Genomic DNA, 27,170 nt, shown 5'->3' with positions numbered 1-27,170 from the left:
GCCGGGGACAGACAGCGGTAGGTAAGTATGTAGTGTTTTTTTTTTTTTTACTTTTACGCTGGTAACCAGGGTAAACATCGGGTTACTAAGAGCGGCCCTGCGCTTAGTTACCCGATGTTTACCCTGGTTACCAGTGAAGACATCGCTGGATCGGTGTCACACACGCCGATCCAGCGATGTCCACGGGAGATCCAGCGACGAAATAAAGTTCTGGACTTTGTTCAGCGACCAACGATCTCCCAGCAGGGGCCTGATCGTTGGTCGCTGTCACACATAACGATTTCCTTAACGATATCGTTGCTACGTCACAAAAAGCAACGATATTGTTAACGATATCGTTATGTGTGACGGTACCTTTAGGCTAAGTTCACATTTACGTATATGCGCTTTGCGTATCATCTGCATGCGCAAAGATATGTCAAAACGCATGGAAAAGCATGCGAACGCTGCATTTTTTATCCTCATCATCCACTTAAAAACACGCAGCTTTTGCATGCGTTTTGACATGCGTTTGCATTTTTTATGCGCATGTGTTCGGATGCTGTTCCAGAATTTCCTTGACACAAGCCACGTCCAATGGGTGTGTGTCATGGAAATTCTGTATGTATACCCTTGTACAGATGAAATCTTCATCTTTTGTTGTTGTATCCAGCTGCAAGATGATTCTTCGCATGGAGAGCTTATATCGTAATCTTGATTTGGATTTGAACTTGGCTTATACCTTTGCTGTTGCTTGTTATGAAGAAAGAAAAAGAGAAAGAAGGAGAAGACGTCGTCCTCACTACTGGCAGCACCCTGTTGTTGAAGTCAGAGAGAGCCGTGGAGCCTACCACTCCTTGTACACAGAGCTGCGTGCAAACCCTCAGAAGTTTTTCAACTACACGAGGATGTCACAAAGCTTCGATGAGTTGCTGCAACGTGTCCGAGGATCCATCATCAGACAGGACACACAGCTATGTTGATCTATTCCTGCTGAGGAGCGTCTGTTGGTCACCCTGAGATACGTAATGTTGAAAAAGAAACTCCTGTCATTAATAACCCTATCCCTAACCCTAACACCCTAAGCAGTCTACTGATTTTTGTTTGTCATTTTCTGTTGCCCAGATTCCTGGCTACTCGAGAGACCTTGTCATCACAACATTTCCAATTCAGGATTGGAGTGTCCACGCTCCCTGGGATTGTTGGAGAAAAATGTTGTGCTATATGTGAAGTTCTGTGTGAGGAATTCCTCCACCAACCCACAACTGAACTGTGGCTGCAAAATGCATCTAAATTCATAGAAAATTGTAATTTTTCTAACTGTTTGGGGGCTGTGGACGGCAAACAAATTCGGATTAGGAAACCTGCTGGAACTCGATCCAAGTACTTCAATTACAAGAGATATTTTTCTATTGTGCTAATGTCTATTGCAGATGCTGACTGTAGATTTGTTGCTATGGACATTGGCTCATTTGGATGAGGAAATGACTCACAGACTTATAAAAACTTTTCCATGGGCCGACATTTGTATCGTAATGAATTTAATTTTCCACAGCCACGACCTCTTCCCAACACTGAAGGACCGCCAATGCCATTTGTTGTTGTTGGGGATGAGGACTTTCAAATGTGTGCCAACCATATTGAATGTAATGAAACCGTATTCAAGTCGGGACTTGAATCACACCAAACGGATTTTTAACTACCGACTGACAAGGGCACAAAGAACTGTGGAGTGTGCCTTTGGTTTGCTGGCATCTAAATGGCGCATTTTGGGGACAACGACCAATCTAAAAACTGAGACCATTGATGAGGTTGTAAAAGCTTGGGTTGTTTTGCACAACTACATCATGGATAAAGAAAAACCCTGCTTCGAACTTGATGAACCTGTTGCTATCACATTTCCAGATCATCAAGGTCACCCTCTGAGGACTACAGTGGAAGTTGCCCAAATGAGGGATACATTTGCTGCCTACTTTGTTTCTGACATTTCACGTGTTTCATGGCATGGCAAGACCATATGGTGTAATCTGCTAAAATGTACCTGTAATGTTATGTACCTTTAATGTTTCCTGTAAATAATAAAACACCTCTAGCTAAACCCCTGTTCCCTCAACAATACAATACACACAAGTGTGTGTTTTCGGTGACGACGCATAAGTGCACATGATAACTGCACTTGATACTTGACTATTGCACTTAAACACACGGGCTGATGACCGGATCATGCAGCTTTATATGAAAATCCCTATTTATTATAATTGCCAGACCTGAAATAACAAGCACTTTTCACCTATATGTGTCCCCCCATTTCCTTGTAGATTGTAAGCTTGCGAGCAGGGACCTCACCCCTAATGTCACTATTTAAATTGTCTTAACTTGTACTGAATTTATTGTCTGTACATGTCCCCGCTTATTGTAAAGTGCTGCGGAATTTGTTGGCGCTATATAAATAAAAATAATAATTATTATTATTATTATTATTATTAAGTGTGTGTTTGCTGCGACGGCGCCTAAATACACAAAGAAGAAAGAGCGATTGTGAAAACAAAAGTACAATTTTATTTAACAAAAAAAGAAAAATTAATTTGGGGGATTGTAAGAGGGTGAAATATGGACCTGGGGGGTGTGTGTGGAGATTGGATGACTGTCTACCACGTGTGGATGATGAAGGGGTTCCTGGGGAAGATACTACAAAATGCGTGGGGTCTGGGAGGTCAGGGATGGGAGTAGACACACTAGGGAGAGACAAACTAGAAAAAAGAGACAGATTGAAAGGTGAGGATGGATGTACAACAGTTTTTGGGGTTCGTTGGCTGCCCCTAGTCTTCCTGGTACCGTGCAGCTGTTTGCTCTTTTTTTTCTGTGGGAGGGTGGGAGTGGTGGCAAGAGCATGGCATCCAGCAGGACTAGGCGTGGTGGTGGAGGAAGAAAGTTGTGCAGCTGTACTCGTCGTGGTGGTGGCGATAACCTGGTGTGCAGCTGACCTCGTCATGGTGGTGGTGGTAACCCGGTGTGTAGCTGTACTCGTCATGGTGATGGCAGTAACCAGGTGTGCAGCTGTACTCATCAAGGTGGCGGCAGTAACCGGGTGTGCAGCTGTACTCGGCATGGTGGCGGCAGCAGACAAATGTACAGCTGTACTCGGCATGGTGGCAGCAGCAGACAGGTGTGCAGATGGACTCGGCATGGTGGCAGCAGCAGACAGGTGTGCAGATGGACTCAGAATCGTGGTGAATCTGCTTAGTGGTGGAACAGCCGGAAATGCCATGGGTGGCTGTGGTAAGAACTGTGTCTGCTGCATAGCCTGGACGTAAGCAGCATTTCAAGCCTGCATCATAGTTAGCTGGAGATCAGGCGTAAGGTGTTCCAACATGCCCCGCTCTATAGTAGTAAAAAAAATATGCCAGTCTCTGAAGGTTGGCTTCCATGTGGTCAAGACGTCAGTGGACATCCTGGAAAAGTGTGGCCATATGTGCGAACCCACTTTCCACTCTATCTCCAACTGCCTTGAGGCCATTCTGGAAGACCGAGCCTAAGTGAATAAACTCAGGCATGAGTGGCCTGTCACAGGCCTTCTTCCACTGGCAGTAAGACCCCAAAAAACAGTGGCAGAGGACTGTGACAGGGGAAGACCTGAAGGACCAACTGCCTGTTCTCCAGATTGTAAAGCTGGCCTACTTGCTGCAGTGCTGCTGGATGACTGGGACTGTTCGGTGTCTGGTCGATCAAGGTCCGCTCCAACCGAGGACGATAACGCTTTGGTGGTGCTGCTCCTGGGTCTGTGTGGAAAAGAAATGAAAAACATTAGTACCGAAAATAAACATCTTAAAAGCGCCAACATATCTTATTCTGTGGAATAGAAGTAATCATATCAACATACATGGAATAGAAAAATTCAGATGGAATACAACACAAAAATACTTACGTTCGATGACAAACCGCAGGCCTCAGGAAGGACAGCAGATGATGGTAATTGTATTTGCTGATCATTGAAGCAGCACCACTTCGAACTTGGATCTCATCTCTCAGGTCCTTATTGAAGCGATCCTTTATCGAACGCCAACGGATTCTTATTTTGTTCACTGTGGAAAACAAAATTGTAAAATAATGCAACACAGGTTCAGTGCCGCGTCACACCACATTGCAATACTTACAAAAAGCCTTTCTGACTGGCGTGGCTCTGTCCCAGTCATCCAACAGCGATCTGCCCACTTAATCCCATAGCCGCCGAATGACCACAGTGTCCGAATGCTGCTGATCCCAGGTGTCCCACAACGGAACTCGCTCCTGCACCAGGGTGATGAGGAGGTCGTTATCGATGGTTGCTTCATGATTTGGAACCTAGAAATCAAAGAAAAACATTAATATTCCACAATAACACTCAAGAATACTTACAAGCCGTTTTGTCACCTGAACCTGGGCCTGAGTCTGCTCTTGCTCTGCCGCACTAGAACTGTCCTGTAAAGATAATACATGATTTTACCACATGTGTCATATTGACAGTCAATACTTACTAATCAGTAGCAAATGTACTCACTTCATCAGTCTTCTGTCCACTGTGGGAGGAATTCTGCTGTTTGCTTGAGGACATCTTTGAAGAAGTCTGCAAGAGAGACAGAAGTGAGTACAGACTGCAATGAGAGACAGACAGACATTTTCAGAGCTTGTATATACTCGCATCCTGAGTGAAATCCAGAGTCTTCAACAAAGCAGTCTCCAGAGCAGCTCCTATCAGTTCCAGCGACAAGAGAGTACTGGATTTCCAGTGCCCATACCCTCTTTGATTAACAGTAATGTGTTGTTTTGACGCACTACATCCACAATCATCCGCATGCGTATGGCTGCGAAGATTTGACGTCTCAAAAAATGCAACATGTTGCGTTCGCCGGGCCCCGCCACACGCCTTGAAACGACGCATGCGTAAGCATCCGCAAACGAACTGTTGTGAATTCTGTGGTCAAGCTCCCTCCTGTGGTCATGAGTGGTACTTCGGCTGGTTCTGTCTATGAGCTTCCTTTGGTGGATGTGAGTGGGGCTGCGGCTTCTGAGTTTCCTTCCTCAGGTGACGAGGTTAAGTCGTTAGGTGCTGCTCTGTTTAACTCCACCTAGTTCTTTGTTCCTAGCCTCCAGTCAATGTTCCAGTATTGGTCTTGCTCTCTCCTGGATCGTTCTTGTGGCCTGTCTACCCTGCATAAGCTAAATTTTGCTGGTGTTACTTTTGTTTGCTATTTTTTCTGTCCAGCTTGCTATATTGGTTTTTCTTGCTTGCTGGAAGCTCTGAGACGCAGAGGGAGCACCTCCGTACCGTTAGTCGGTGCGGAGGGTCTTTTTGCGCCCTTTGCGTGGTTGTTTGTAGGTTTTTGTGCTGACCGCAAAGTTATCTTTCCTATCCTCGGTCTATTTAGTAAGTCGAGCCTCACTTTGCTAAAATCTATTTAATCTCTGTGTTTGTATTTTCATCTTTACTCACAGTCATTATATGTGGGGGGCTGCCTTTTCCTTTGGGGAATTTCTCTGAGGCAAGGTAGGCTTATCTTTCTATCTTCAGGGCTAGCTAGTTTCTCAGGCTGTGCCCGAGGCGCCTAGGTCTGGTCAGGAGCGCTCCACGGCTACCTCTAGTGTGGTGTGATAGGATTAGGGATTGCGGTCAGCAGAGTTCCCACGTCTCAGAGCTCGTCCTATGTTATTAGTAACTATCAGGTCACTTGGTGTGCTCTTAACCACCAGGTCCATTGTGTTTCTGAACCATCAGTTCATAACAGCGAACGCATGCAAATGCATGTCCATGCGTACATCATGTTAAAAATAGGTATGCATGACGCATGCGGATTGGCGCACAGACGCAAATCGGAAACCAGCCTTATACCATCATTATATACAGTGTTTGATGTTTATATTACTTATATCTATATACCATGTATGATCTCAGTATCACGTGTACTATCCTTATACTGTACAGGCATGATCCTAATGTTATCTGCACTTTCCTAGTATAAGGTGTATAATCCTACTATTATACTGTCCTTATTGGATGTTAATACCCAACAAGCTCATATGATGGTCTAATAATGACTATATATAAGCATATGATTCCCACGTCTTAAGTGTTGCCATTTACTTCCCTCTCTGAGATGTTGGGTATTGGGAACTCCTTGGGGAGAGATGTCTTAATGTGCAATCAGTGGAATAGGTGTGATTTTTAAGGGGTTTTCTAAAAGGATTTCTGGGACCTTTACTTCCTTTACTATTTTTAGGATTGGTAATCAATATCTGATTGGTGGTGGTGCAACTCCAGGGACCTCCACCGATCCACTCTACTCGGTGCTGGCCAGATGTGCTCAGTTGCGGAGCTGCACAACTTCCTCAATGGTATAATGACCTTGTTCGGGTGCTGCATGTCTGCCCCCTATTGATTTGGATAGGGGACAGATGTTCAGTACCCGGGCCACAGCCGCTACAGTGCCTTGCGAAAGTATTTGGCTCCCTGGAACTTTTCAACCTTTTCCCACATATCATGCTTCAAACATAAAGATACCAAATGTAAATTTTTGGTGAAGAATCAACAACAAGTGGAACACAGTTGTGAAGTTGAACGAAAAGCATTGGTTATTTTAAATTTTTGTGGAAATTCAAAAACTAAAAAGTGGGGCGTGCAATATTATTCGGCCTCTTTACTTTCAGTGCAACATACTCACTCCAGAAGTTTATTGGGGATCTCTGAATGATCCAATGTTGTCCTAAATGCCTAATGATGATAAATATAATCCACCTGTGTAATTAAGTCTCCGTATAATGCACCTGCTCTGTGATAGTCTCAGGGTTCTGTTTGAATCACAGAGAGCATCATGAAGACCAAGGAACACAACAGGCAGGTCCGTGATACTGTTGTGGAGAAGTTTAAAGCCGGATTTGGATGCAAAATGATTTCCAAAACTTTAAACATCCCAAGGAGCACTGTGCAAGCGATCATATTGAAATGGAAGGAGTATCATACCACTGCAAATCTACCAAGACCAAGCCGTCCCTCTAAACTTTCATCTCAAACAAGGAGAAGACTGATCAGAGGATCAGCCAAGAGGCCCATGATAACTCTGGATGAACTGCAAAGATCTACAGCTGAGGTGGGACAGTCCATAGGACAACAATCAGTCGTACACTGCACAAATCTGGCTTTTATGGAATAGTGGCAAGAAGAAAGCCATTTCTCAAAGATATCCATAAAAAGTGTAATTTAAAGTTTGCAACAAGCCACCTGGGAGACACACCAAACATGTGGAAGAAGGTTCTCTGGTCAGATGAAACGAAAATCAATCTTTTTGGCAACAATGCCAATCGATATGTTCGGTGTAAATGCAACACAGCTCATCACTCTGAACACACCATCCCCACTGTCAAACATGGTGGTGGAAGCTTCATGGTTTGGGTCTGCTTTTCTTCAGCAGGGACAGGGAAGATGGTTAAAATTGATGGGAAGATGGATGGAGCCAAATACAGGACCATTCTTGAAGAAAACCTGCTAGAGTCTGCAAAAGACCTGAGACTGGGACGGAGATTTGTCTTCCAACAAGACAATGATCCCAAACATAAAGCAAAATCTACAATGGAATGGTCCACAAATAAACATATCCAGGTGTTAGAATCGCCAAGTCAAAGTTCAGACCTCAATCCAATAGAGAATCTGTGGAAAGAGCTGAAAACTGGTGTTCACAAACAATCTCCATCAAACCTCACTGAGCTTGAGCTGTTTGCCAAGGAAGAATGGGCAAGAATTTCAGTCTCTCGATGTACAAAACTGATAGAGACATACCCCAAGCGACTTGCAGCTGTAATCGCAGCAAAAGGTGGCGCAACAAAGTATTAAGTTAAAGGGGCCGAATAATATTGTACGCCCCACTTTTCAGTTTTTGAATTTCCACAAAAATTTAAAATAACCAATACATTTCGTTCAACTTCACAATTATGTTCCACTTGTTGTTGATTCTCCAGCAAGAATTTACATTTTGTATCTTTATGTTTCATGCATTATATGTGGGAAAAGGTGGAAAATTTCCAGGGAGCCGAATACTTTCGCAAGGCACTGTATATTGTTGATGGAGCTGTGCTGTGCAGCTCCACAACTGAGCACACTCAGCCGCCGTTGGCACCTGTTCGGCGGAAGTCTTAAAGTGTCAAACAGATTTTCATGACCTAGCCTAAGAATAGGCCATCACTATAACTTTTTTAAATTGTAGTTCCAAAAGCTAGATATAATTCTCATCACAGTAATTACAGCATGGACAGTCTCTCTCTTCTTTCTGTTTTTCAGGTAGTAATGAACTAAAGATGGGGCCCGGTGTAGAAACTGATAATGTCAGAAAAACATTTTAAACTAGATGTAATCAACTACTGTAAAATCATTAATGTCAACACCAGGAACCGGACTGAAGATGGATAATGACAGAATATTAAACCTTACCCTGGAGATCATCTACCTGCTGACCGGAGAGGTGAGGGATTCTGGGAAATAGTTTTGATTTACTTTTTTTTTTTATCTCTGCAGGTTATCTTTTTTAACAAGTCTTTGTATATAATACTGAATACACACACACAACTACTGTGCTTAAGTTTTAAGCTGCTGTGGGAAAAATGCTGCACGGTAACAATGCTCTCAAAAACAGAAATAATAATAGTTTATTTTTTATCAGTTAGCAAAGTGAGCAAATGAAAGAGAAATCTTTATAAAAACCTATTTGGTCTGATCTCCCTTTGCCTTCTGAACTGCATGAAAGCACCAATTCTTCTAGATACACTTGTGCATGGTTTTTGAAGTATCACAGGAGGAAGGTTGTTCAAATCATTTTGGAGAACTAACCAAAGGTTCTTCTATGGATGTAGGCATGTGCAAATCATTCGGTCTAGTAGATGTCCAGCAGTGCCATCAGCTCAGAACAGTCAGCCGGCCTTGGGATCCAGGTATACCCATCTATTGAGAGATGAAGTCTGGCCAGAAGTGATCTTCATAGAAGAATTGTATCCAAAACTATACCTGCAACATGAAAACAAAAGCATGCTACTTAACTATGCAGGAAAACAGAGGAACTAGGATGCAAAATAAAGCCAGCAAGTGCAGCAGAGAAGTGCTCTGTGGGGCTTATAACATCAATTCCAGGATTCCTCGTTCTTCTTTACTCTGAAGATTGTTCTTTATGACATTGACTGTATGTTTGGGGTTGTCCTGCTGCAGATACATTTTGAGCCAATCAAAAGCATCACTGATGGTATTGCATGTTGGATAAATATCTGCCTGTATTTCTCAGCATTGAGGACTCCAATAAATCTGCTGCATTGAGGACGCACAGTAGTCGGCCAAGGAAACTTAATGCAGTAGATGAAAGACACATCATTCTTACTTCCCTTCAAAAATCGGAATATGTCCAGCAGTGCCATCAGCTCATAACTGAGAACAACTAGCGTTGCACCTATCTTTTGTTCAAAGAGTCTATCCAGAAGTGATTTTCATGGACAAAAACATACGTTTAATGCATGAAAATATAAGATCTGGGGTGCAGAAACATGGCAGCAGGTGCTCCGGACTGATGGGTCAAAATTTGATATATTTAGCTTAAACAGAAGACCGTTTATTCTCAAGTTGGCTGGTGAGCAAAAGAACAATGATTGTCTGCAGGTAACATTGAATCATGGTGGAGGGCCCTTGAAAGTTTGAGGCTGAAATCCACCAAATGGAGTTAGGGATTAGGTCAGGATTAGTGATGAGCGAGTTTACTCGTTGCTCAGGTTTTCCCAAGCACGCTCAGGTGATCTCCGAGTATTTGTTAGTGTTCGGAGATTTAGTTTTCGTTGCCGCAGCTGCATGATTTACGGCTGCTAGACAGGCTGAATACATAAATAAAATAAATACAGGAAGAAATGTATCCGTCATGCCATGACAGGGTGCCTGATTTGCTCCATATTTATTCTGAAACAGGACAACGACCCCAAACATATAGGGTAATTCCATGTCAAGTGGACCAGTGGTCCCCACTCGACCTTCTCCGATTTTGCTGAAAATTTATAAGGATGTACATGTATGTTTGAAAAGAGGTTCTGTAAATTTTTAGGGCCAGATCTCAAATACATTGGGCACTGTTGACCTTTCACTGGAGGTTCCACCAAGCCTGCGGCTTCAGCTAAGTGGATTTTGCAAACTGTATCTCAAGACACTCCTCTATGGGATTCGTCATATCCACTACTTCAGCGATGGATCTGCAGCCCAGTACAAAAATTTCAAAAATTCTCTCAACTTGTGCCACCACAATGCTGATTTCAATATCAGCGCTGAATGGAATTTTTTTTGTACCAGTCATGGAAAGTCGCCCTGTGATGGGATTGGAGGGACAGCAAAGAGGTTGGCAGCTCGTGCCAGTCTTCAACGCCCAACTGAAAACCAAATACTGACCCCAGTGGATTTATTCAACTTTTGCAATGAGCAAATACAAGGAATCAAGTTTTTTTTTTTGTTCCAAAAGAAAAAATTGACGAAATACGGGTAGTTCAAGAGGAAAGGTTCAAAGATGGACATACAATTGCTGGAACAAGAGAAAATCACCAGTTTGTGCCAATTGATAACAAAAAGATTCGCATTTCAAGGGTGTCAAATGACCCATCATCTTTCATTGCCCATGTAGATAGATCTGTCAGATCAGAAATGCCTTTTGTGCCAATTGCAAACCTCCAGCCAGGGCAATACATTGCCTGCATTTACGATAGGAACTAGTGGATTGGAAATATTTCTGAAATTTCAGTCGAAGAGCATGATGCATTAATAAATTTTATGCATCCTCATGGACCAGCTAGCTTTTTTCACTGGCCTGTGAGAAATGATACATGCTGGATTCCCGAGCAGTCAATCATTGCAATAATTCCAGCACCAGCTGCAACAGCAATGGGCCAACAATACAGCTTCAGTGAACCGATTATGTTGCAAATTCAGCAACAATTCCAGACCAGTTAGACTGAACATTATGGCTTGGGAACCAACAAAAGATACCCAATATTAGGCTTGGGATCCTAGGCAAAGACACCCACCCTCAGGCTTCGGAACCTGCGATAAAGAGACCGCCCAAGGCTCGCCTTGCACGGCTATCGGCCATGGCTCCTAGGCGATGGGGCTGCTAATTCTCAAAAGACGGCATTATTACAATTCTTAATAGGATTATAATACCAATTCTTAGGGAATTGGTTGTGGTATAACCACCATGGACCAATGCAAGGGTTTGAATAGTGCAGCTACCATTCATTGCGTATTAATAAATAACACCATGTTCAGTGGCAGTTTTCATTTCTTAAACTGAGAGACTCCAAAAAAAAAAACAATGATCCTTGTAGAGAAAAATGTGCTCTTTCTAATGATATCAGAATTAATATATTTTAGGGGTACACTTTTTGAGGAATTTGACCTTAAAATAGGTAAAATTCGGGTTTTTTACGTTTTTCATCATATGTGGGTGTGAATATTTCCACAAATACATATGCTTTGACCGTGATATTGCAGCAATGCAAAGTCATGTATATGTTTGGTGTACAGGGCAAAGCACCAGTTACTATTGGTTTTTGGTCTTGAGTTATATATGGGCAAAGTTCGGCATAAATTTTATGCGACGCGTTTTTCAAGCTACTTTGACACAAAATTGCGGCCGAAATATTGTTTTGTCATAGCCGGTAATAATTTTATCGGATTTAGCACCAAAAGTTGAGCTAAGATGCCAAATTTCAGTATCATAGCCAGTATAGAACTCTAATGGCTATGTGCCAAAGTTTGCAAAATCCACTTAGCTGAAGCCGCAGGCTTGGTGGAACCTCCAGTGAAAGGTCAACAGTGCCCAATGTATTTGAGATCTGGCCCTAAAAATTTACAGAACCTCTTTTCAAACATACATGTACATCCTTATAAATTTTCAGCAAAATCGGAGAAGGTCGAGTGGGGACGATTTTTAAAACTGGTCCACTTGATGTGGAATGACCCTATAGCCAATGTCATTAAGAACTATTTTCAATTTAAAGAGGTACAAGTAAACCTGAAAGTGATGATATGGCTCACACAAACCTCTGATCTTCACATCATCTTGTCTGTCTGTAGGGATTCACGCTCTCAGGTAGGCAATAGGTAGCGTTCACACGGGCACTGAATTCTTGGGTCAAAACAATGTGATGTTTATTTCCACTGGTTGCACAGCACCTAAACAAAACCATAAACAAAATCCCTAGCCTTGTCCTGGCGCTAACTAAACAAAATAGACCCTGGCTACTTACACACCGCTGAGCTAGTCCCAGTTCAGTCAAACATAACAGCTATTGCCCATAGCAACCGATGACACTTCTGGTTTGGTGCACACGGCCTGTGTAGTCTTTTCTCAGAGAGATTCTGGCTTGTCTCTCTGCATCTCCAATATAATCCACTCTGGTCAGCTTCCTCAGCTCACTGACAAAAGTGAACACTTACCTGGTTAAAGGCAGAGCTAGCCAGGTACAAGTAATCAGCCTATAGAGCTAGGATTTAACCCTAGCATACCTTGCTTTGCTACAGTCTAGCATAAAATAAAGAGACATAAGGATTTGTACAAAAGCCTTCATCCACAGAAGATTTGTGGTTCTCCAATATGTTTGGAACAGTGATAATTCACTTTATATTTTGTTAACTGATAAAAATAAACCATAAACTCTATTTCTGAAAGTATTATTACCGTGCAGCATTTTTTCTTCACATGAGATAAGTACCGTATTTTTCGGACTACAAGACGCACTTTTTCCCCCCAAAAACAGGGGGGTGCGTCTAATAGTCGCAATGCAGGCTTACCGTGGCGGCAGAGGTGCGGTGGCAGAGGTGCGGCGGCAGAGGTGTGGCGGCAGAGGTGCGGGGATGAGGAGGCGCAGTGAGCGGGGTCCCTCTCACCGGTGAGGTGATGCAGCAGCCCGGTAAGCAGCAGAGCCGGGTGAATCCTGTTGTTATCGGTGGTGGCGGCCATTTTCCTGAGGCCGCGCATGCGCAGATGGAGCGCTCTGCTTCCTGGGGCTTCAGGAAAATGGCCTGCGGGAGCACGCGCGTGCGCAGATGGAGATCGCGGCTTCAGGAAAATGGCCGCCGCGATCTCCATCTGCGCACGCGCGGCCTCCCACGGCCATTTTTCTGAAGCCCCGGAAAGCAGAGCGCTTAATCTGCGCACGCGCGGCCTCAGGAAGATGGCCGCCCCACCGATAACAACAGGATTCACCCGGCTCTGCTGCTTACCGGGCTGCTGCATCACCTCACCGGGGAAAGGTGCCATACCTCTCACTGCGCCTCCTCATCCCAGCACCTCTGCCAGTAACCACTGCTGCAACCCTCCCAGGGACACCAGGCCGTGGCGTCGCCCACCTAAGCAGGAAGGGACCCTGCTCAGGTGCACGCCACACCGCATCACCCCACCTCTGCCGACACCATGCCTCCTGTGACTCTGCTCTGCCACCGCCAGCCCTCAGGTAAGATACTGTAAATTCGGACAATAAGATAGACCCCCATCTTATAAAAAATCTTTTTTTCTGCAATTTTCACCCCAAATTTGGGGTGCGCCTTATGGTCCGGTGCGTCTTATAGTCCGAAAAATACGGTATATTGGATTAAATAGAGCGGCTGTCTCCCCCATCAGTAGCACCACAATACATTTGTGGGGTGCTGATGGGTTGTCATGGCAACTGTGTAAAACCCGTTTACCCCCAAGGGTGGTTTGCACGTTAATGACCAGGCCAATTTTTACAATTCTGACCACTGTCCCTTTATGAGGTTATAACTCTGGAACGCTTCAACGGATCCCGGTGATTCTGACATTGTTTTCTCGTGACATATTGTACGTCATGATAGTGGTAACATTTCTTTGATATTACCTGCGTTTATTTGTGAAAAAAATGGAAATTTGGCGAAAATTTCGCAATTTTCCAACTTTGAATTTTTATGCAATTAAATCACAGAGATATGTCACACAAAATACTTAATAAGTAACATTTCCCACATGTCTACTTTACATCAGCACAATTTTGGAACCAAAATTTTTTTTGTTAGGGAGTTGGGGTTAAAAGTTGACCAGCAATTTCTCATTTTTACAACACCATTTTTTTAGGGACCACATTTCATTTGAAGTCATTTTGAGGGGTCTATATGATAGAAAATACCCAAGTGTGACACCATTCTAAAAACTGCACCCCGCAAGGTGCTCACAACTACATTCAAGAAGTTTATTAACCCTTCTGGTGTTTCACAGGAATTTTTGGAATGTTTAAATAAAAATGAACATTTAACTTTTTTTCACAAAAAAATTACTTCAGCTCCAATTTGTTTTATTTTATCAAGGGTTACAGGAGAAAATGGACCCCAAAAGTTTTTGTACAATTTGTCCTGTGTACACCGATACCCCATATGTGGGGGTAAACCACTGTTTGGGCGCATGACAGAGCTCGGAAGCGAAGGAGCGCCATTTGATTTTTCAATGCAAAATTGACTGGAATTGAGATGGGACGCCATGTTGCATTTGGAGAGCCCCTGATGTGCCTAAACATTGAAACCACCCACAAGTGACACCATTTTGGAAAGTAGACCCCTTAAGGAACTTATCTAGATGTGTGGTGAGCACTTTGACCCAACAAGTGCTTCACAGAAGTTTATAGTGCAGAGCCGTAAAAATAAAAAATGATATTTTTTCACAAAAATGATTTTTCGCCCCCAATTTTTTATTTTCCCAAGGGTAAGAGAAGAAATTAGACCACAAATGTTGTTGTGCAATTTGTCCTGAGTACGCTGATATCCCATATGTGGGGGTAAACCACTGTTTGGGCGTATGGCAGAGCTCGGAAGGGATGGAGCGCCATTTGACTTTTCAATGCAAAATTGACTGGAATTAAGATGGGACGCAATGTTGCGTTTGGAGAGCCCCTGATGTGCCTAAACATTAAAAAACCCCACAAGTGACACCATTTTGGAAAGTAGACCCCCTAAGGAACTTATCTAGATGTGTTTTGAGAGTGTTTCACTACAGTTTATAACGCAGAGCCGTGAAAATAAAAATTCATTTTTTTCACAAAAATGATTTTTTAGCCCCCAGTTTTGTATTTTCACAAGGGTAACAGGATAAATTGGACCACAAATGTTGTTGTCCAATTTGTCCTGAGTACGCTGATACCCCATATGTGGGGGGGAACCACTGTTTAGGCGCATGGCAGAGCTCGGAAGGGAAGGAGCGCCATTTGGAAAGCAGACTTAGATGGATTGGTCTGCAGGCGTCACATTGCATTTGCAGAGCCCCTGATGTACCCAAACAGTAGAAACACCCAACAAGTGACCCCCATATTGGAAACTAGACCTCCCAAAGAACTTATCTAGATGTGTTGTGAGAACTTTGAACCCCCAAGTGTTTCACTGCAGTTTACAACGCAGAGCCGTGAAAATAAAAAAATCTTATTTTTCCCACAAAATTGATTTTTAGCCCCCCAAATTTTTATTTTCCCAAGGATAACAAGAGAACTTGGACCCCAAAAGTTGTCCAATTTGTCCCGAGTACGCTGATACCCCATATGTTGGGGTAAACCCCTGTTTGGGCACACCGGAGAGCTCGGAAGGGAAGGAGCACTGTTTTACTTTTTCAACGCAGAATTGGCTGGAATTGAGATCGGACGCCATGTCGCCTTTGGAGAGCCCCTGATGTGCCTGAACAGTGGAAACCCCCCAATTCTACCTGAAACTCTAATCCAACAACACCCCTAATAATCCTAACCCTAACTTTAGCCCCAACCCTAACTTTAGCCCCAACCCTAACCCTAACTTTAGCTCCAACCCTAACTCTAGCCCCAACCCTAGCCCTAACCCTAGCCCCAACCCTAACCCTAGCCCCAACCCTAGCTCTAACCCTAATGGGAAAATGGAAATAAATACATTTTTTTAATTTTATTATTTTTCCCTAACGAAGGGGGTGATGAAGGTGGGTTTGATTTACTTTTATAGCATATTTATATCGGATTTTTATGATTGGCAGCTGTCACACACTAAAAGACGCTTTTTTATAGCAAAAAAGTTTTTGTGTCTCCACATTTTGAGACCTATAATTTTTCCATATTTTGGTCCACAGAGTCATCTGAAGTCTTGTTTTTTGTGGGACGAGTTGACGTTTTTATTGGTAACATTTTCGGACACGTGACAGTTTTTGATCACTTTTTATTCCGATTTTTGTGAGGCAGAATGACCAAAAACTAGCTATTCATGAATTTCTTTTGGGGGACGCGTTTATACCGTTCCGTGTTTGGTAAAATTGATAAAGCAGTTTTATTTGTCGTGTCAGTACAATTACAGCGATATCTCATTTATATCATTTTTTTATGTTTTGGCGCTTTTATACGATAAAAGCTATTTTATAGAAAAAATAATTATTTTGGCATCGCTTTATTCTGAGGACTATAACTTTTTTATTTTTTTGCTTATGATGCTGTGTGGCGGCTCGTTTTTTGCGGGACAAGATTACGTTTTCAGCGGTACCATGGATATTTATATCCGTCTTTTTGATCGTGTGTTATTCCGCTTTTTGTTTGACGGTATGATAGTAAAGCGTTGTTTTTTGGCTCGTTTTTTTTTTTTTTTTTTCTTACGGTGTTCACTGAAGGGGTTAACTAGTGGGACAGTTTTATAGGTTGGGTCATTATGGACGCGGCGATACTAAATATGTGTACTTTTATTGTTTTGGTTTTTTTTAGATAAAGAAATGTATTTATGGGAATATTTTTTTTTTATTTATTTATTTAGGAATTTTTTTTTTACACATGGAAATTTTTTTTTTTTTACTTTGTCACGGGGGGGACATCACAGATCGCCGATCTGACAGTTTGCATAGCACTCTGTAAGATCGACGATCTCACTCACATCGTTGCAGGCTTAGCCTGGCTTACCAGCGCCTGCAGTCGACCCGGAAGTACTCCCTGCAGGACCCGGATGCAGCCCCGCGGCCATTTTGGATCCAGGGACTGCAGGGAGAAGACGCTCGGTACAAGGTGAGTGCATCACCTTGTACCGATCGTCTCAGGGAAGCACGCAGGGAGCCCCCTCCCTGCGGGATGCTTCCCTGTACCGCCGGCACACCGCGATCATGTTTGATCGCGGTGTGCCGGGGGTTAATGTGCCGGGAGCGGTCCGTGACCACTCCTGGCACAGAGTGCCGGATGTCAGCTGCGATAGTCAGCTGACACCCGGCCGCGATCGGCCGCGCTCCCCACGTGAGCGCGGCCGATCGCTATGACGTACTATCCCGTCAGTGGGAATTAAGGCCCACCCCACCTCGACGGGATAGTACGTCATATGTGATTAAGGGGTTAACAGAAATAAACACTTGAAATAGATCACTGTTTGTAATGTATATATAATATATGAGTTTCACTTGATATTCTAATTTTGTGAAAAGCACCTCTTTATGTATTAATGCATATTAACGCACATATCAAATTGAAGCACACGAAATTCTATAATCACAGCATAAGAATGTGCATGTATACATACATATAAGCTCAAGTAGAAAGTTTAAAGTGCCTAGTGCACAGACACAAAGTCTGATAATTGAAAAGTGCAAATATCATAATCTAGTAAGCATGCAATGCATAGTGTACACAGACATAGTTTTCAATTACTGATATTGCTATATGACCATCCTATTCATATAATTAATATTTATATGGTTAAATGTAATTCCATGGGTTTAAGTTTCCTGAATACATGTGTAGTGATTCAGGCACTAGCTGCGTCCCTCACCCCAACGCACTTTTCGCCTATCTTCCCTGGGAAATTGCAAAATTAAATTTTTTTTAATTATAGATTGTAATATGTAAAAGAAACAGAACATTTCTAAAAATAAAAAAAAAATTATTTAACGCAAAAACCTGATTTAATCATTTGTATTTTCTGATAATAACTCCCTTTAATGGGTTAATAACAAGGACACTACTGAAGAGGTGAAAGATTTATTGAAATTTTAGTGATAAACTGTATTCGCACTGCAGGGATTTTGTTTCTTGGTGTCACGGAGTCCTTCTCCGGTATCACACAATCAACAGAGCTAGAGTATAGTAAACAATTCCAAGACCATTATTTAGGCAAAAATACGAAAGGTCCATATACGATCCACCACACAAAGGATAAAATAGTCCAGAACACGAATGCAGTTCAGTAACAGGATAAAAGTCCAACAATCCAACAGACAGAGGATCATATAGTCCATATACTCTTCTTTCTCTCTGAGATGCCGTGTACACACATCATAGTTCCACACAGGACTGATCTGTGTCTCACCTCCCTGATATTTTAAGTCTCCCTCCTCATTCACAGGTCAGGAGGGGGAAGGTCTCAGGGGCTCGTTGTTTCAACAAGCTAGGTCAACATGTCATTAGCATATTAACAAACAATACAGTGCTGTGGGGGCTGATATCAGATGGCAGCAACAGCCATTCATCAATTAGCAAATAACTCCTTCTACAAGAGAACACCATGAGAATAAGTAAAATAGAAATATACACAAAAATGATACCCACACAGCATATCACACCATCACACTTGGGTCATAAAAATGACATTTACTATGTTATGTAGGATTATGTTCCATCTGGTGAGTGTGAAAGGAGGAGCAGGACCCAGAGCCCAATCACAAAGTCATCTCATTCACTGATCCATGAGAAGAACAATGATCAGAAGATCCTGGACCTCACTAACAAGATCATTGAACTGCTAACTGGAGAGGTGAGCGCTGCTGGGAACACTGGGACATTGTACCATAATACTAGAGAATAATGTGTTTGGATAATGACATGAGTATTATGTGCGTCAGGTTCCTATAAGATGTCAGGATGTCACTGTCCATTTCTCCATGGAGGAGTGGGAGTATATAGAAGGACACAAGGATCTGTACAAGGAAGTTATGATGAAGAATCACTGGCTGCTCACATCACCAGGTAAGTTACGTTTAAAGGGGTTCTCTATCTGTCAGATAAAATGCCATCCAATACATATTTCAAATGGCAGCACTACCTGTTCATGTGTCAGGACGAGCTGCAGACTAACATCATACAGCTGCCAGTCCTGTGTCTCAACTGAGAAGAGCTGTATCTCACATACCTAAGTTTCCGGCTCGCAGAAGGGCTGTGATATATGAAGAAAAGTATCTTCTCCTTGTCAAGTAAAACGCAAACGGGGGTTATCTTCAGCTTCATCCTTCTTAATGTTTGTTTTCCCATTCTGTGCAGTCAATTTCTGTGGACTACTATAGAGCTGTCAGATTGACAGAGGATGGTGAAGCTGAAGTTAAAGGGAACCTGTCACCCCCCCCCCCCCCCCCCAGGTGTGTTTGTAACTAAAAGAGCCACCATGTGCTGCACTAATGCTGCATTCTGACAAGGTGGCTCTTTTCTAGTTTGGGTCCCTGGCACTGCTGAAAGAATCGTTTTTGAAATTTGTCCCTCATACCATGAAATCGCCAGGGAGGCAGGTCTTTCCCCCCTAATCCAGACGCCTCACAGCCGTCAATCATGGCCTCTGCGTGTCCGGCGCCGCCTTCTCTTCTTTCATTAGCGTATCCGGCGCCTGCGCTGTTATTTTTTTTTCGGGCATGCACAGTTGCGCTGCCCTTCGAACTTACAGCGCAGGCGCCGGGGACGCTAATGAAGGAAGAGGAGGTGGCGCGCAGAGGCCATGATTGACGGCTGTGAGGCGTCTGGATTAGGGGGGAAAGACCTGCCTCCATGGCGATTTCATGGTATGAGGGACAAATTTAAAAAACGATTCAGCAGTGCCAGGGACCAGAACTAAAAGAGCCACCTTGTCAGAATGCAGTATTAGTGCTGTACAAGGTGGCTCTTTTAGGCTAGTTTCGCACTAGCGTTTACCTGATCTGCGGAGGGTGCGGACTTCCTCCGTGAAGCCCCGCCCTCGGCCGCACCTCCGCCGCTAGCTCCGCCTACTTCTGCATGCGGCCGGTGTACCTTTCTTTAACATTAGGTACGCAGGTCGTGCGGCTGCATGCGGATGCTTCCGCATGCGTCGTTTTGACGATGCGGAGAAAAGAAATTTGCTACAAGCTGCGTCCTACGCTGGTCGCCGCATCGTCAAAACGACGCATGCGGAAGCATCCGCATACAGCCGCACGACCTGCGTACCTAATGTTAAAGATCGGTACACCGGCCGCATGCAAAAGTAGGCAGAGCTAGCAGCGGAGGTGTGGCCGAGGGCGGGGCTTCACGGAGGAAGTCCGCAGCCCTCCGCAGATCAGGTAAACGCTAGTGTGAAACTAGCCTTAGTTACAAACACCTGGGGGGGGTGACAGGTTCCCTTTAACTCTGTTGCATTATGTTTGGCGAGGAGAACATATATCACTTCACATAGCACAGCCTTGATTCCAAAAAAATGAAGTATATGTAATACAACTCTCGTTAGTTGAGGCACAGGTCTCAGGAGCCGTATGTCTTTGATCTGCAGGCCATCCTGACATTGACTAGGATGGGACTGTCATTTGAAATGCATCACGGATGCCATTTTGTCTCATTCTCGGAGAACCCCTTTGATGATCTTCAGTGATTGTGGTTATCAGTTATTTGGTAGATCATCTCTCATTATATCACTAGATTCATTATTAGAGAAAGCTGCTAATAAAATATTTGTGTCTTACATAGTTAAATTTGGGATGAGGGTTAGGCCAGGTTCACATTGCGTTAGCAGCAGCCCGTTCAGCACATGCGCTAACGGGCTGCTGCTAGCGCAAGTGCCGGCACTACATCACGCTAGCGCAGATGGAGCATCTGCTAGCTCTATCTGCGCTAGCAGTGACGGACCCGGAAACGCTGCAGCCAGTGTCTCGGGTCCGTTACTCAAATGACGGCACATCGCTAGCGCACGCCCATTGTGGGCTAGCGATGCGTTCGCCATTGCATTCAATGGCGGCGTTAACGGACTACGTTACACCGCGTTATGCCGCGGTGTAACGTAGTCCGTTTAACGTAGTCAATGAACGCAATGTGAACCTAGCCTTACACTCCCAAGCTGAAAAAGTTTTAACTTTTTGAAAACATTGTTGAAGGGAATCTGTCACCAGGTTTCTGCTACCCTATCTCAGGCCACGGTCACAAGTTCAGTACAGGTCCTTCTCAAAAAATTAGCATATAGTGTTAAATTTCATTATTTACCATAATGTAATGATTACAATTAAACTTTCATATATTATAGATTCATTATCCACCAACTGAAATTTGTCAGGTCTTTTATTGTTTTAATACTGATGATTTTGGCATACAACTCCTGATAACCCAAAAAACCTGTCTCAATAAATTAGCATATCAAGAAAAGGTTCTCTAAACGACCTATTACCCTAATCTTCTGAATCAACTAATTAACTCTAAACACATGCAAAAGATACCTGAGGCTTTTATAAACTCCCTGCCGGGTTCATTACTCAAAGCCCCCATCATGGGTAAGACTAGCGACCTGACAGCTGTCAAGAAGGCCATCATTGACACCCTCAAGCAAGAGGGTAAGACCCAGAAAGAAATTTCTCAACAAATAGGCTGTTCCCAGAGTGCTGTATCAAGGCACCTCAATGGTAAGTCTGTTGGAAGGAAACAATGTGGCAGAAAACGCTGTACAACGAGAAGAGGAGACCGGACCCTGAGGAAGATTGTGGAGAAGGACCGATTCCAGACCTTGGGGAACCTGAGGAAGCAGTGGACTGAGTCTGGTGTGGAAACATCCAGAGCCACCGTGCACAGGCGTGTGCAGGAAATGGGCTACAGGTGCCGCATTCCCCAGGTAAAGCCACTTTTGAACCATAAACAGCGGCAGAGGCGCCTGACCTGGGCTACAGAGAAGCAGCACTGGACTGTTGCTAAGTGGTCCCAAGTACTTTTTTCTGATGAAAGCAAATTTTGCATGGCATTCGGAAATCAAGGTGCCAGAGTCTGGAGGAAGACTGGGGAGAAGGAAATGCCAAAATGCCTGAAGTCCAGTGTCAAGTACCCACAGTCAGTGATGGTGTGGGGTGCCATGTCAGCTGCTGGTGTTGGTCCACTGTGTTTCATCAAGGGCAGGGTCAATGCAGCTAGCTATCAGGAGATTTTGGAGCACTTCATGCTTCCATCGGCTGAAATGCTTTATGGAGATGAAGATTTCATTTTTCAGCACGACCTGGCACCTGCTCACAGTGCCAAAACCACTGGTAAATGGTTTACTGACCATGGTATTACTGTGCTCAATTGGCCTGCCAACTCTCCTGACCTGAACCCCATAGAGAATCTGTGGGATATTGTGAAGAGAAAGTTGAGAGACGCAAGACCCAACACTCTGGATGAGCTTAAGGCCGCTATTGAAGCATCCTGGGCCTCCATAACATCTCAGCAGTGTCACAGGCTGATTGCCTCCATGCCACGCCGCATTGAAGCAGTCATTTCTGCCAAAGGATTCCCGACCAAGTATTGAGTGCATAACTGAACATTATTATTTGTTGGTTTTTTTGTTTGTTATTAAAAAACACTTTTATTTGATTGGATGGGTGAAATATGCTAATTTATTGAGACAGGTTTTTTGGGTTATCAGGAGTTGTATGCCAAAATCATCAGTATTAAAACAATAAAAGACCTGACAAATTTCAGTTGGTGGATAATGAATCTATAATATATGAAAGTTTAATTGTAATCATTACATTATGGTAAATAATGAAATTTAACACTATATGCTAATTTTTTGAGAAGGACCTGTATTTGGTGAGTTTTTTACCTCAGTATGTGTAAGCCAAAACCAGGAGAGGAACAAATAGATCAAAAGTATAATAGAAACACGTCACCGCTTCTGTATTTCTCACCAACTACTGGTTTTGGTTTACAAATACTGAGGTAAAAAAAAAATCACCAAATACTGAATGCTTCTTTTTAACCTCTTTATTAATGACCTTGTGGATGAGATTGAGAGTAAAGTGTCAGTCTTTGCTGAGGACACTAAACTATGTAGGATGCTAAAATCTGGCCTTGACAATAGTACAGAACGATCTGACTAAGATGACTGAATGGACAAACGCTTGGTAAATGAGGATTAATGTAGATAAATGTAAAGTAAAGCACCCAGGATGGAGTAATCCTATTACTGCATATACATTAAATGGGAGTATACTCGGGACTACAGACCAGGTGAAGGACTTGGCTATTCTCGCAACAAGTAAGCTGAGCAGCAGTACTCAATGTCAAGCAGCAGCCGCAAAAGCAAACAAGATTTTAGGGTGTATAAAAGAGAGATAAAATCCTGTGATCCTAACGGATTATTACCACTAAATCACTAGTAAGGCCACATCTAGAATATGGGATCCAGCTTTGGGCTCCACATTTTTAAAAAAAGGATATTCAGAAGTTAGAATCAGTTCAAAAGCTATTGCAGATTATTGATTATAGATTATTGCAAGGGATGGAAGGCCTCTCATATAAGGGGAAGTTGGAAAAGTTGGGCTTGTTTAGCTTAGAAAAAAGATGCCTCAGAGGAGATCTCCTTTTCATGTATAAATATACGTGTGGCCAGTACAAAACACTGGCACATGATTTATTCCTTCCAAGAACCAGGGGGGACTCATTACAGTTGGAAGAAAGGTGGTTTTGATATCTAAATAGGAAAGGGTTCTTTACTGTAATGCTGTTGGACTGTGGAATGCCCTACCGCAAGAGGTAGTAATGGAAGACACTATACCAACTTTTAAAAAAGGGCTGGATGATTTCCTCAATATACATAACATTAGGGGTTATAGTTAATTTAGTGACAAGATGTACAATTGGTGGAGAAAGGTAGAACTTGGTCTTTTTTCAACCTATGTAACTATGTAACGTGGCCTAAGAGCAGGATAATGTAAGGGCAGAGTCCCTGAATCCAGACATTTGTCACTTACTGGGCTGATTGCTGCAATTTTCATAACATCGCTATTTTATCTGCTGCAGATCTAACAGCTCTCTGAATGAGGAGCTGTGTATAACCCCACTGATTGGCACCTTTCTGCAACCTACAATTCTGGCATTTTGATCTTCTTGATCTCATTACGCCATTTACCTATCGGGTTAATTAATTTTGTATTTTGATAGGTTGGACTTTAATGGACATAGCAATACCACATGTGTATTTTTTATTTGTTTTTTTTTATATGGGGGAAAAGAAGGGTGATTCAAATTTTGTTTTTATTTTTTCATATTATTAAAAACATACAAACTGTTAACTGTATTTGTTAGTCCCTTTAGGGGACTTGCACCTGTGATCGTCTGATCGCTTAGCTATAGTATTGCTTTGTATAGCTAAATTGACTGCCTTCTGTGAACTCCAGCCACAAACTTTTATAGGAGTGCCATCATGACCGGTACAGGTTTCTTAAGGAGATACCAGGCTATCATGACAAACCCATCACCCTGCATCACGTCACAGGGGCTTTTAGAGCAGGGTGCCCTTAGGATATGTGCTGTAAATGCCACTGTCACAGATAGCGACATATAACAGGTCGACTTCGCTCCACTCAGAGCTGTTAGAGGCAGATGATGACTGAATAACACAGCCATCATTTTCCTGCATAGAATTGTGAGCCAACCTATGAGCTACCATTTTGTTGCTGAACATTTTTTTATTAGTCTCTTAGCGGTATGCATGCTGTGTAGTGTCCACATGTTGTTATCCTTAACAATTGCATTATTTTATGGCCTGAAATGACCATGTCTACTGATAAAACTCATGTCTAATGAAATTGTTCTTTGTCCATCAGATGGATCTGTCCACAAACAAACAGCAGGAATACCTTACATAGCTGCTAGTTCACCGAATAGTAAAATCGGTCATAAAACTTGCAAGGAATCAGAAGCCGGACACTTACCCCTTATTGAAAAAAGCAAGAAAAGCACCTTGGAGAAAACTAAACATGAAGAATCAAGGAGTGAAGAAAATATTATATATGACCTAAATAGAAATACAAAATGTACATCTAACAGTCAGTCGTCTTATCCACAATGTCCATCCATTGATGTTGCGGAAGAAACAAACTCATGTGGCAAAGAAAACGTCACAGACCACAACACCTTTAACCCCACAGAATGTACTCAACCATTTCCATTGATTCATATTAAAGAGGAGCCAGTCTCTTGTGATGAAGGAGATAACGCAGATGCTGAGATTTATGCACAGACTGATCATAGACAGCAGTATCTATCTCCTCATTTTAGGGAAGCAATAGTCTCTCGAGGTAGTATCGCAGACCTTGAGTTCATTACACCTACTGCTCGTACACAACTTTATGCTTCTTTTCATATTGAGGAGGAACCAGTCTCATGCGAATTAAAAATCACAGATACAGACAGTTATGTACCTGCGGATAATGGTCATCGTTACCCTTCTATTCTTATTGAGGAAGAAGCAGACACATGTGAAGGAGGAAACCGTACTACTGTTTATACACTCACAGATCCTAGACAACAATATCCTGGACCTCGTATTAAGGAGGAACCAGTCTCATATGATGGCAGAAACCTCACAAATTCCAACTTTTACTCACCCAGAAATCATACACAGCAATATTCAGCCATTCATATTAAGGAGGAACCAGTCTTCTGGGAAGAAGAAAGTCTTACAATCCCCTCTAGCAATGCACAATCTGATTATACCTCTCCTCAGGATATGAATGATGCAGAATTTATTGAATACATAAGTATACACAATGGACAGACTCATAACTATGGTGATTACAGCAACCAGTTATTTTTCAATTCTAAGCGCGTTAAGTCGGAAAAAATTCCAGTAGAACAATACCCACTATACAAGTATGGAAAATGTTTTTCAGAACCTTCAAGTCTGTTTACCCATCATCGGATTAGTAATTCAGACGTACCATTTGAATGTTCGTACTGTGGAAAAAGGTTTGTGTATTACACTCATCTTGTGACCCACCAGAGAATCCACACAGGAGAGAGACCGTATGCGTGCTCTGTCTGCGGGAAGCGTTTTGCGCATAACTCGACTCTTATCACTCATCAGCGGATACACACAGGAGAACGACCATACGTTTGCTTCCATTGTGGCAAATGTTTTACAAAAAAATCGAACTTAACAACTCACAACCGCATTCACACAGGCGAAAGGCCTTATTCCTGCACCAGATGTGGGAAAAGCTTTGGAAGCAAGAGTCATTTTAATAGACATGTTAAAATTCACAAAAAGGAAACAAGCCTTTTTTAAGACTGACATAAAAAGTTCCAGCTTTCTTGTGTCAAGATCAAGTGAGGCGAGTTTTGAGTGGCGTATTAATGTTAACATTTGGTACATTAGCTAGTTTATATTAAATTATTTGAACAAAAAAAAAAAAGATTTTTAATCAATTTCTAACGAAGGTATAAAACGAAAAATAGCGTAGATGATTATTTTTTTTAATCTGGCTGAAAGTTGACTTGTCTTATTAACTTTTCGTACATTGTTTTTTTATGGCATCTTTATATGTTTTTTTTGTTTAAGAATGTTAACAAATAAATGGCAATAAAATGAAAACCTCATTCATAAACATTAACAAAGCAAGGGGCCAAATTCCAAACATAAAGCAGATGGCAACTTTAATAGGACTGTATTTAATAAATGTCATTATATTGAGAAGGTGGGCATTAGTGAACTTAGCCAATTCATTTAAGCCTCCGTTTTTAAAGTGAATCTGTCAGCAGGATTTTGCTAAGTAACCTACAGACACTGTCAGGTTGGCAGTGTTAAACTGACTAAAATTATACCTGGAGTGAAGAAATCCGTCTTGTGGTTCTTGCCTAATCAGTGTTAGAAGTTTGTAGCTAATGATATGCTCCTGCTTCGGGGCAGGATTGTTGGCAGAGTCTTATCTTCCTGCTCTATCCTGCTCTAAGCCAGAGAAACCAAGAAGAGACCTGCCCACAGGCCGCCCCCAACCTCAGACATGTTCCTCACTATAGAGACAGACTGTTTGCGCTTGGGGGCGGCCAGCGGCAGGTCTCTCCTTGGTTTCTCCAACATAGAGCAGAAAGATAGGGCTCTGTCTAAAGTCCTGCCCCAAAGCAGGAGCATATCATTACTTGCAAACTTCTAACATTGATTACACAAGAACCACGAGACGAGATGGATTTCTTCACCCCGGGTATCAGTGTCTGTAAGGTAC

The 27,170-nt window shown here is 42.7% G+C and overlaps 1 protein-coding gene across 1 annotated transcript in view; it reads left to right on the top strand.

Annotated features, from left to right (window-relative positions):
* LOC138665350 (gastrula zinc finger protein XlCGF53.1-like) overlaps positions 1-26,379 on the top strand; it is a 39,044-nt gene extending 12,665 nt beyond the window's left edge. Inside the window, exons 2-5 of the mRNA XM_069752748.1 lie at positions 8,285-8,465; positions 18,605-18,751; positions 18,840-18,963; positions 24,774-26,379. Of these exons, the coding sequence (XP_069608849.1) occupies positions 8,379-8,465; positions 18,605-18,751; positions 18,840-18,963; positions 24,774-26,236 (1,821 nt within the window). The 5' untranslated portion in view covers positions 8,285-8,378 and the 3' untranslated portion in view covers positions 26,237-26,379. The remainder of the gene's footprint in view (positions 1-8,284; positions 8,466-18,604; positions 18,752-18,839; positions 18,964-24,773) is intronic.
* The last annotated feature ends 791 nt before the right edge of the window (positions 26,380-27,170 follow it).

The sequence above is a fragment of the Ranitomeya imitator genome, chromosome 2, assembly GCF_032444005.1.
Source record: "Ranitomeya imitator isolate aRanImi1 chromosome 2, aRanImi1.pri, whole genome shotgun sequence".
NCBI lineage: Eukaryota > Metazoa > Chordata > Amphibia > Anura > Dendrobatidae > Ranitomeya > Ranitomeya imitator.
The sequence above is the reverse complement of the archived record's forward strand: the minus strand, read 5'-3'. Positions and strand labels throughout refer to the sequence as shown.